The sequence below is a fragment of the Acartia tonsa genome, chromosome 4, assembly GCF_053477335.1.
Source record: "Acartia tonsa isolate MP-2025a chromosome 4, ASM5347733v1, whole genome shotgun sequence".
Lineage (NCBI taxonomy): Eukaryota > Metazoa > Arthropoda > Copepoda > Calanoida > Acartiidae > Acartia > Acartia tonsa.
Genome location: NC_137263.1, coordinates 41,630,442 through 41,642,701, shown reverse-complemented (window position 1 = coordinate 41,642,701; position 12,260 = coordinate 41,630,442). Strand labels below are relative to the sequence as shown.

General features: G+C 29.7%; 1 protein-coding gene across 5 annotated transcripts in view; it reads left to right on the top strand.

Annotated features, from left to right (window-relative positions):
* The window catches only part of LOC145317278 (anoctamin-7-like), a 162,238-nt gene that overhangs the window by 127,065 nt on the left and 22,913 nt on the right, over nucleotides 1-12,260 (top strand). For all 5 annotated transcript variants that reach the window (XM_080158287.1, XM_080158288.1, XM_080158286.1 and 2 more), the window contains one exon: nucleotides 7,610-7,679. In XM_080158287.1, coding sequence (XP_080014413.1) covers nucleotides 7,610-7,679 — 70 coding nt within the window. The remainder of the gene's footprint in view (nucleotides 1-7,609; nucleotides 7,680-12,260) is intronic.

Below are 12,260 nucleotides of genomic sequence, written 5' to 3'. Positions count from 1 at the left end.
AAAACCTGCTTAAAGGCAGTCTGACCGTCATAGTTGTTTTCTTGAAACGACAGGAAATTTAATTTTGATTCTATAACTGAAAAAATTTTGGAAATCGGACCATAAACACCAAAGATATGGAGAAAAATGTGAAAAATACAAAAATAGCCTAAAACCTGCTAAAAAGCGGTCCTATCGACATTGATGTAAGATAGTTAATTGTGCTCCTTGATAATGGGAATGTTGTCAAAAAATTTCAGCCTTTTATCTTTTATAGGAGCCGAGAAAATCACGTTTCCCCCAAACTAAGACGGACATACGGACAGACGGACATACGGACATACGGACAGACGGACATTTCAAATTATAGAGTAGCTTCGCTACTAAAAATATAATCTGAAATAAAGTTATCCTTTGCCGTAAGTCATAAATAATTAGGTTAATGGTTGTTATACCAACAAAAACTTCTATCACCATTCCCAGTTAGATTAGCTATTTTAGAGATCTAAACACAATGACAGACTCATTATTAGAAGCGAAGCTACTCTATAATTTCAAATGTCTTTCTGTCCGTATGTCCGTCTTAGTTTGGGGGAAACGTGATTTTTTCCGCTCCTATAAAAGATATAGGGATGAAATTTCTTGACAACGGTCCCATTATTAAGAAGCACAATTACCTATAAAACATCAATGGCAGTCAGACCGCTTTTTAGCTGGTTTTAGGCTATTTTTGTTTTTTTTCACATTTTTCCATATCTTGGTGTTCATGGTCCGATTTCCAAAATTTTTTCAGTTATAGATATCAAAATTGAATTTCCTGTCGTTTAAAGAAACCAACTATGACGATCAGACTGCCTTTAAGCAGGTTTTAGGCTATTTTTGTATTTTCACATATTTCTCCATACCGTTGGTGTTTATTGTCCGATTTCCATATTTTTGTTTCAGTTATAGAAATCAAAATTTAATTTCTTGTCGTTTAAAGAAAACAACCATGACAAACAGACTGCCTTTTTGCAGGTTTTTGGCTATTTTTAACTTTTTCCCTTATTTTTCCATATCTCTGATGTAGATAATCCGATTTTCCAAAATTTTAAAGTTAAGAATATAAAAATTAAATTTGCTGTCGTTTTAAGAATACAACCATGGCGGTCAGACTGCCTTTTAGCAGGGTTTTGGCTATTTTTAAATGTTTTACATATTTCCCCATATCATTGGTGTTTTTGGTCCAATTTTAAAACTTTTTTGGGATATCAGTATACACTTTAAATCTACTTCTACGTATTCCCATCCATATTTTTTTGTGCTTCGCTACTTAATGATGTTGTCATCCTTGTATTATTATTTGTCTTAGATACGTTAAATATCATTTAGAAAGTTTAGAATGGAGAATTTATACAAAAATTTCTTTACTTCTTTCGTCAAAATCATATCGAAATTAAAGGGTTTATACTATAAAAAGTGATCTTGACTGACATTATACCGACATATCAACAATCTAATATCATTACATCTACATACTTTTGTTGGCATATTAACGACACAATTTAAGGACAAACAAAACGAGTAAAACAAAAGTTGGCGACCCTGTTTGAAGGCTAAGGTCCGTGTGTATACTCTGAATAAGATTTCTTATCATTTTCTCTACTCCAGAGGTGGATTCTTAAACAAATTAGGATTGCTGAATCCGGCTATGGTAGCCAGATCACCAATTTTTTTTTGTACAAATTCATTTATAAATTAAAACATATTCGCTCTAAAATCATAGAATGGTTATTAAAATAAAGATTTTATATAATTTTTGTATATTTCTAATGTGATTTTGGAGGATTTTTTTACATAATCAGTTCTGGTGATCTGGCTACCATATTTTTTTTAGAGAATCCACCTCAGGTCTTTTCATCCATACTTACACACTATATATTGGTTTATATACGTCATATAAAAAAAGGATGACAAGGATACATAAGTAAAAATATCCAAAATATGAAAAAAAGAATAATAAAGCTACTTGTCCTTTCATCTATGAATACTCCATTACCTTAGAAAGACGGACAAATTTTAAATCCGACTAAAAACACCAAAGATATGTATGTATATAGATGTTATATAATCAAATATTGCCTGTTAAAATGTAATGTTAACAAGAAAAATTAAAAGTATTGCTTTAAAAGAAGGAAAGAGTTGTAATTTTTTGCCAATTCATATTTTAACACAACTTCCTCCCTTCCCCCACAAAAGAAAATTTGGATCAACTGCAGTTCACGGTAAAATATTCCTGGTAACGAATATTTCCAAAAATCTATGAATTTTAAAGGCTGCTAGCTGCCAAACGGCTGAACGTACGAATTATACCCGCACACTATTTTAAGCTTCATAAGAAGGCATACAATAGCCAAGATCCAATGATGCACATGGAAAGCTTCACTGAAGAAAAAACGCGTAAAATTGTTTTTTTTCGCGCATTTCTCTGCACTGCGAGATAATTATGCATTATTGATTTTTGGCTATTCCAGATTATTTGTAGGCCTTCCTATGCCACTTAAAACAGTATGCGGGCCGGGCATGATCTGTACGCGTAGCCGTTTGGCAGCTAGCAGCCTTTAAAATTCATAGATTTTTGTAAATATTCGTTACCAGGAATATTTTACCGTGAACTGCAGTTGATCCGAAAATGTTTTACACATGCTTCTGGTATTATTTTGTGCACCAATAATGTGTACAATGTAGTAGTGAACAAATATCAAAAATTTATTTTACTCAATATCCTATGTAACTAAAAAGATTCAATAAATCCATAAATTTTTTATGCCTAAATTGTTTTTGAATAATATTTTTTATAAATAGTCTTCTGTTAAGATTAAGATTTTTCCAACGCAAACAACCTATTAAAAATAATATTATGTCAAATATATTCAATGTTAAATACTAATGGTTTAAATATTAAAATGTCAAAAATAAGTATTTAAAACTTGACCGATTTACAACGAATGGAGGGATAAAATAAGTCCAAATAAAACAAATAGAAATTCAAGAATATAAAATTTTGTAACACATGTAGATAATGTTATTTTGTATTGGTGTAGTGTATACTATATTTTCTAAACCTCATTAATTCTTGCAATATAAGATGCTGCAACACCGGTATAGGCAATTTCTAGTGGAATATTTTCAAATAAAAGCTTTTCATACATAGTATGTACTGCACTATGTTCCACGGGTGACAAAAAATCGTTTTTTACATTTTGGAAAATACACTTTTAAACAATTGTTTAGTAATATACACAAGTTTTTGGAAATAAAGCCGAAAGAATTAGCTCTTTACTATGAAAAATAAGAATTTTATGTGTAATTATACCAGAGGTATGGAATTAAGTTCCTTTTCATCATTGTTAACAACTATTTTTAAGGTCAACTAAACTACATTTCAAATCAATGTGGACCCTTTATTTTTAAAGCTATTTTTAAGTATTATATATTTTTGGAATCAGTACGTATTAATTTATACGCTTAGCCTTTAAAAGTAGTCAAATTGTCATTTTTTGTTGTAATTGTAGGTGGTTTTCTTAGCATACCCGATTTCTGTAGAATAAACAATTTTCTTCTAATGAAATTTTTACGTTTGGTTCCAGATCTTTTAAGACCAAAAAAGTCCAAGCAAATCCTCTTACATGGTGATATTAGATGTATGTATAATATCAGAGAACTTTACCCTGTGTATGCGAAACTATGCGAAGTTTGTTTTTTTAAGCCCCAAAGACACTTGGTCTATCAAAAAATAACAATTTTTCAAGATATAAAAGTAATTTATTTTTCTACTTATTCCAACACATATTCAATTAAAGTAAAGAAAAGTTTTAAATAAAGATTATCCCTAAATGTCTAGGCTCTTATCTGAACCATTATACCTTTTTTTCATTGGGGGGGGGGGGGGGAATGCCTTACTAATATCCACATCTGAACCCATTAAAGCTAGAAGTTTTAAAAATTTTATGTGGTTTCCTAGTTCAAATATATATTCTTATTTAATTCGTCAGCATTATTTACTCCCTTCACCCTTATATTAAGCAACCTTTTTCCAAAGGTGCCCTCATACTTATTAAAAAAAGACAAGTAGACTTTGTATTGTTTAAGTTAGAAAATGCTTCCTTTCAAGTAAATTGAAAATAAAATGAAAGTTAGGGATTATAGGGATTAGAAAAAGGCCGAAAAATTAATGTACATTCCCAATGCTGATACACAAAATTGCCCCTTCTATAAATTACAATTAGTGATTGAAACGTTTGGACACTCAACTAATAAACCAACCAATCAAAATTCAATAAAAGTCCCACAAAATGTTATGCCTACAAATAAGAAAACGCTATTTTGTGAATTTGGGGACTATTTAAATAAACAGCCTATTGTCCCCTCCCTCCCTACATTTACACACAGAAAATAAATAAGAAATAGGCTTATCTGTATGTAAACTTTAGATTAGAAATCTCAAAATATAAATTTCAGCGGCGGCGATCGGCGGGAAAACGGCGGCAGATTTTCATATAATTTCCGTAGGTCATACATACTTGTTAGAAAAGAATATGTTTAAAATTTGAAGTCTATAGACTTCAAAGGTCTCAAGAACTGTTTAAAGATTTCTGATGGATTAGGACCTGCAGGATCATACCTGGACCCTGAAATTGACTTAAACACTTAAATTTCATATTGGTATGTAAAAGTATAGGATATTTTAGTATTTGGTAACTTAAAATGTTTAGTTTAAGGCAAACAAAATATTTTTGCTCTTTACCTGTATGACCCTGCCAGGTTTGCTGGCATCCTGTGCCAGCCAGGATGGAGATATTTAAAATTTCGCCATTATATTGAAAGATATAAGGATACTTATTGCTATTTAAATAAAATTTCATCAAAATTTTAAAATATACACTCTCTATGATTTTTTGTCATTTTTTGGCTTTTCTGGAACACGGTGTACTGTGTATTGGGCTATTTGACCTGAGAAATTTAGAGATAAGAAATTAGATTATTGCTTTAGATCATCTAAGATTTAATAAAATGCTAAAAAAATGAATTGATGTAGAATGTACATACATGGATATTATAAAAGGGGAAAATTAAGGTTAATTTAAGTTGCTATTTACCCTGTCATTTATTGGTCAGCTCGTTTATCTAGTTGAAGGGGAGAGGGTGGAGGGAAGGAATTTTTTATCACCAAATGTTGCATATTTGTGTAATTTCCTATATTTGGGAACATTTTACGCAAACTAATTCCCCGAAATAATTTATTTTTTTTGTCAAATTAACCCCCCCTTTCAAAAAAAAAAAAACTCTTAGGAATATACCCTATAAATTGTTGATTTCTAGTACAGTTCATAAGTATGTCAGCTCTGAAAAGAAGAGAATAATATTTAGTGAATTCGACCCTTATTGATCTTCTTGGAACCTAATTTTAGCAAGCTTTATAGGCTATATTATTATTTTTCTCATAGCCTTCTGACTTATTTTTTATTGTCAATTTCATATAGTTGGGTAAATGACATTATCACCTTTTGTTATTAAAATAATGCATTTTGGATAACATGACCACTTTTATTTATGGAGATTGTGAAGATTGGTTTTTGGCACCAGAAGCCTTTTAGCTTGCATAATAGCTGAGTAAACTAAATGCCATTGTACTCACGTATTGTCATATCCTAGCTTTATAGTAGTTGTGCTATAAAATTAATACATTCATATTCTTAAATAAATGGTATCTCCCAATTAACATTTTCTACCACTCCTGACCAATTTAACCATTGGTATGCGAAGAGATTCTATACTATTCCTAGAAGATAAGCAATGTATATTTCATTAGTATTGCTTAGTACTAAGATTGTATTGCTAAGCAAAGACATTTATTCTTATCTATCTAACTTTTACAGCGATAAAAAGAAATTGTCATTGGGTGTAGAGGCTAGAAGCAGACAAATAAAATAAATATAAATGATATTATTTCAAGTTAATGGATATTAAATAATCTAAAAGAAATACTGAAACATAATTTATTATTATTTAGATTGTGATTAGTTTATTTTCAAAGATTTTCTAAACTTGTGTCTATCCTACTGTATGGTATAACATGCTTAAAGTTACTTTAAGCTAAGCAACTCTACAAGAACAGTATAGTAAAGAGACGACAATTTTTCCATTTCTGAATGAGAATTGGTGTGCGAAAAACTTTTCTATAAATTTGAAGTTTGAATGTAGATTTTGCGACAGATTTTAATCTAATTTTTGGTTAAGACATCTAAATAATATGCTGTTAGGATTTAATATTTGTTTGTTCGGAGCTGATTTTTTAGCTTTGTTTTATTGATGTTATCTTCCTTGTTTTCAATCCAATTCTTATTGCTGTAAATACAAAATAAAACTAATAATAAAATAACAAACTTTAAATTAAATTAATTCCTAATTTCCATTAAATATTACTATAATGATTTAAAACAATTTTCAATTACACTAATTTGTATGTTGCCATGCATTTATAATCAGTTAAAATAAAAATAAAAGGAAAATAATTAAATTTTTATGTTGGTAAAAGTGAAACTACACATTAAATTGATTTTTTTTCAGTATTTTTAATTTCAAAGATCAAAGCTGCCTTACAATTTATGAATCCGTATGGCATACGCTAGAAACAAAATGCACTTATAAATCAACGTAATAAATTCACAGTAATACTTTTTTTGTTAAAATCAGTATCTTTTTCAAATGCATACGGTTGAAAAATATCCATTTTAAGATTATTCTCCAATAAACTTTTAAAACTTTTCAGCTATTGCACTGATCGTTCTTATCAATGATTTACTTAAGTATTACCAATCAACAAGATTCTTCTGGGAAGTGCTAAAGAAAAGATAAATTTGAATCTATGTTTTAAAATAGCAAAAATATGAACCCAGTAAAAGTGTCGGACTGATTATGACGTAAAAAAAATAATTAGCCAATGAGAGGCCACTATAAATTTTACCATTGGTCAATAATGGCCTCTCATTGGCTAATTTGTTTTTTAAGTCATAATCAGTCCGACACTATTACCGGGTTCCAAAAATATCAATATTATTTTCTAATAGCGGGAAATAATAGCAAATACTAACCCTCCCATGTTTACCCGTGTAATATCATTGTTTTATATCTTGTTATATCTTGTTTTGGCGAAAATTAAACACTTTGCGGATTAGACATTATGCAGAACTGATTGCCCAGTATTTAAATTATGCACTTAGTTTTGTTGTTTGTAAAATGTTATGTCTACAATCTGCTGCTAGAAATTTCTATTTTTTAACTTAAAAGTTTTTAAATTCTTTGCATCTCTATAAGCGGTTCTTCCCCATTTAACTGGCTTACTTTTACATTATTTTCACTAATGTTTTAATAGCGAAGCTACTTTATAATTCATTTTATCTATCCGTCAGTCAGTCAGTAACGCTGTACCTGTCGTGATTTGAGTTTTTACTCTCTTGTGACAACTGAACATTACTATATAACTCACTTTGTCCGTTTGTGCAACCTATTATTTTTAGTGTGCTACTTATGGATGTTGTCATCCTTGTGATCAATGATCATATTGATTTTTATTATAATTTTGTTTTAGATAAATCTGATGGCTATTATGGGGATGGGCAGATTCTACGAGAAGCTAGCATTCAGACTAACTAACTGGGGTAAGTTTATAGTAGTTGCGAAGCAATTCTACAAGGCATTTTGGTTTTGTTTTGTCTGTTGATAGTACACGAACATTTTTTTAAATCTTAGAAATGTACACCACAAACAGCTAATAATGAAATTTTATTGAATATATGGAACCACCAAGTGAATCTTCAACATAAGAAGCAATTAAATGCTGTCAATTATTCTAAATTGCAATTCTTTTATTTTTTATAATTGTTTCGATGTTTTATAACTGTCATAGAAAATTAATACAATTTCAATTTGACTAATAAACACTAAAAGACTGAGCAATAGAAATTTAGATTAAATTTACGTAGTCAAAGTCATGTAAAGTAATTCCTAAAGGCCTTTAGAATTTGTCAATAACCCTTTTTTTATAAATAAAAACTTTTATTATGTGTGAAAATTTAAATTTATTTGAATCAAGCACTATGGTATATTATTAGAAAAAATAAGTATTTTAAATTGACTTGAGAATTCTTTTCTTTACCAACATATGACACAGTGAACCCGGGGCAAAATTGGGTACCTGCCCAATAATTTATAATGATCTATGGATCCTGTTTATACTTTTGTGTGTACTCTTCCTAATTAGTTGTTTAGATTAAACAACTATTTTAATGCATTTATTTTAGGCATACAGGGATATGTTATGGGGAGATAAATCAATCCTCCATCCCCACACTAATCATTGTTAATCTGCCTTTGATAGCTGGATAATACTAGTGTAGAGAATAATTTACTTTGATCATTTTTCGTGTATTTTTTTTTGATCAAATGTGAAATCATATCTATTTGAAGAGTAGTAATCTATAGCATCATATTAACTGGTATTATTGTTATGATTTTTATTTTAACATTTAAGGAAAATTGTCTGTAATTCGATGCTATACATGATTTTTCAGTATGGCTGAGAACCAGTTCTAAACCAGCAGATATTAATTCTTAAATAAAGTAAACAGTGGAAACTGAATAATGCTGCAAAGTTAAAGAGTGTGAAACTAAAAAATGTAAACTCTATAAGCTTTGTAAGCTATTATTATAGTAAAAGAAACAATGGAAAAGAGAAAGTGTCTCTTTGGCCTTGCAACTTGTTTGATCTTAAGATGCAAAGTGCTTACAAACAAGGATGACAATATCCATAAAACTCTAAAATTAGACTGTAAGACAAGCGAAAATCAACTATATAGTATATAGTGTCAAAAGCAGAATATCAATTTATAAGTCTAAACTAAATTGCAAATGAATTTGTTGCAAAATTGCTTAGGATTCTCTTTAAGGACATATATTTTTAGCACTTGATTTTAGAGATGCTTCGCTTATAATATTATAATCGCTTTAAAAAAGATGTAAATTTATTTAGTGGCAAAAACAATATTTGTTTTATAAAAGCTGCTATGCTAAACGACCAATATTACTCACAATTTAATCTCCAAGAAATAAAAGCTATAAATAACTTGTGCAAAAAACAACTTTGAGAATGAAAATATATATATAAATCACATGGTTGTAAATTTTAAATTCCTTATCTGTAGTTGGCACTTCACTTTCAGAGATAAATAAATAAGTAAATTTATTAATAATTTTAAAATAAGCATTTCAAAATCTTACTACACGCAGTGTTTAAAATTGACAAAAATGACTGCAAATGAAACTGCCCCTGAAAGTTTTAAAACTAACTCTATTAAAAAATATTTGTCGTGATCGATCATTTTGCAATTGGACAACAAACAATTTTTGTTTAAAACTTTGTTTTGATGCAAAAGTGACGAGTTTAAAGATAAAAAAGCTGAAAGTCTTGGAGACGGAACTAGTTGGAAGCTGTTTATAATGCCTGTAAAAAATAAAGTCATACTATCCAACCATAAGTCAATTAAATTATATACTGCTATGCCATTGGTAATATAATCTGTGTATCGGCCTACATTTCTTTTTTGTATTTTATGACTTCATTTTTTTATAAGCACTATACACAGCTTCAACTAGTTGATATATAGAGGAGTTATAAATAATATTTATAAACTAAATTGCCTATCCTGAAATATGTGATTTTTAAACTTTACCTGGAAGTTGATATATGTGTACAATGTACATAAATATATGTAGAACGATATCCCGTAATAAGTTTAAAACATTTTCTCAAAGAAGAATTGAGATTGAGAACAACCGCAATATGAAGATTGAAAAAGAAAATTTAATATTTTCCAAAAACAATATAACAATTCATACACCCAGTTTTTCTTTTAAGAAGCTTTTTACAGTGCCTATAAAAAAATGACGTTATACTGGCCTACAATTGGCCAATTAAAATGTATGTGCCATTGTTAATTTAGTCTGTGTAACGGCCTATCATTGGTCATTTATATTGTAGGGCGTCATTTTTTATAGGCACTATAAAGAGCTTCATTTTTAAAACATAAGTAAATGAAATGTTGACACCTTTTTTCGAATCCTTATCAGGCTTAAGGGTGTGTTTTAATTGTATCAAAGGAGAGGGTTATGTATAACATATAAATATATACAGCACTTCAACTTGAAGTAGGTATTTCAATGCAGCAAGTAAGTATAAGTTTTTGGCTGTAGCCACTCAAAATGCAAGTCCTAAAAAGTACATTGTACATTATTTTTTTTTGAGTACAGCTACTCTAAATAGAACCTTAAAAGTGCAATAGTGCAATCATCTTTTCAGAGTACAGCTACTCTAAATAAAAGTACATAGTCCATTCATTTCTTACTGCATAAGTTACTTATCTTCTTAGTTCTATCAGTGGCTTCTCCTTTGAGAAATAGGGAAGTCAGAAATAAATCAAAAACATTTTTAAATAATTGGGGGTGGGGCAACCGACTTTCTTAAAAATTAAAACTTCCCTGGAGTTTTTCAAGCCTCTTCAAAGATCCCCACATTTTAAAATAACAAACATAGAAAATACAATAAGTACCAAAATGATTCTTATATCACATATATATCACACACAGACATCCTGTTACTTTTATATAAGCATAAAAGTGTATTCCAATGTCATCCATTCAACATATTTTATCATCTTTGAAAATGCCTGGGTAGTCTTTCACCAATAAATATTTGTGTGAAAATAAAAATGATGACGCAGGCTTTGGTTAAGTCAGGAAACTATAGAAAAGCCTTAAATTTCATAATGTATTTAATTCAATTCCAAGGATCTTAAGGAATAAGACAATGGATGATAAATTAATATGCATTTCTAATGTTGCTGAACAAATTCACCCCTTCAAAATATTGGTTAAAACGTGTATTCACTAATTGTTTGGATACAACCAATCAAAATTCGATAAAAGTATCCAAAGAAATACGTATGTGTTATTTACATTCCAATGAAAATAAAAGAATGTTACTTGTATAGAAAAACGAATCAATCAGAAAACTTTTTTTAGAATACAAAACTACCTTCAGTTTGATAAATAAGCAGGAAAGTTTTCAGAGGCGGTTGGGGGTCAATTTAGTTGGGTTAATGTGAAGCCATTCATGAGATTTTAAGGTACAAAAAACATTAAGTCAACTTACCTTTTTTACAAAATATACAAGAATATCCTTTATTCCTGGCATAAAAGACAGACAGAAAATTTTAAACAGTGAAAAAGTTTTGACAAATTGTGCTTAGCAATGACGGCAACAATATAATAAACGGGGATTTCACAAATTCAAATTCATTATGAAAAAACTAACATGATGTCTCTCTGTCTAAGTCCGTCTGTAACGAAAGATCTCACTAACAGCTGTTCTGATATTGCTCTTTTTTCAGATGAGCTTCTCATAGTTCCCTTAACGTTTTGTGGGAGGGTGCCTCCATCCTAACAAGGGAATTCACCCCTAGAAAAATCCCACCCCCCCCCCATAAAAAAAAATATTTTTACTTTCAAAAACTCCCCCCCGGCTCCACAGAAAACTTCTGAAAGAACGTTTTTTTAAAACTTGGGCACAAGTCTAATATCCCTCACCTTCTTGGTAAAAATGGTATATATAGTCAATTTACCTAACTTACCCAAATTTACTTTCCTTTTTAAAAGTCTGCGGTCAAAAAAAAAAAAAAAAATAAACTCCACAAAACATTTAAGTATAGAAATTACTATTCACCTCATGCGTACCCAAGATTTATTTATTTTTACTTTTCTTTCTGCAAAACAATAACTCATACGTAATGGGGTATTCCTATCCAGTTTTTTGTTTTTTGTTTTGCTATCGCTCCATCATTTATTCCCTTGGGCAAAAAATATTTATTCCTAAACAAAAAACTGGATAGGAATATCATTCTCATCTAAACAAAAACTCATTTTTATGCTAAAATGTGGTTTAATTTTGGTTTTTAATTTTCATTTTTCTCCCTGAGGTAGTCATTTATTTCCCTGAGGTAATTATGCTTTCTTTTAGTAATTAATAAAAATTCTAAAATCTTCAACAAAAAAATTGAAAATCTTCAAAAAAAAATTCAAAAATCTTCTAAAAATATTTTCATATAAATATGACTGTATAGACAGGGGAACTTCAGTCGTGCGAGGCTTGTGGTGCAGAACTGAGATTCTGTTCACCGGTTGCCATC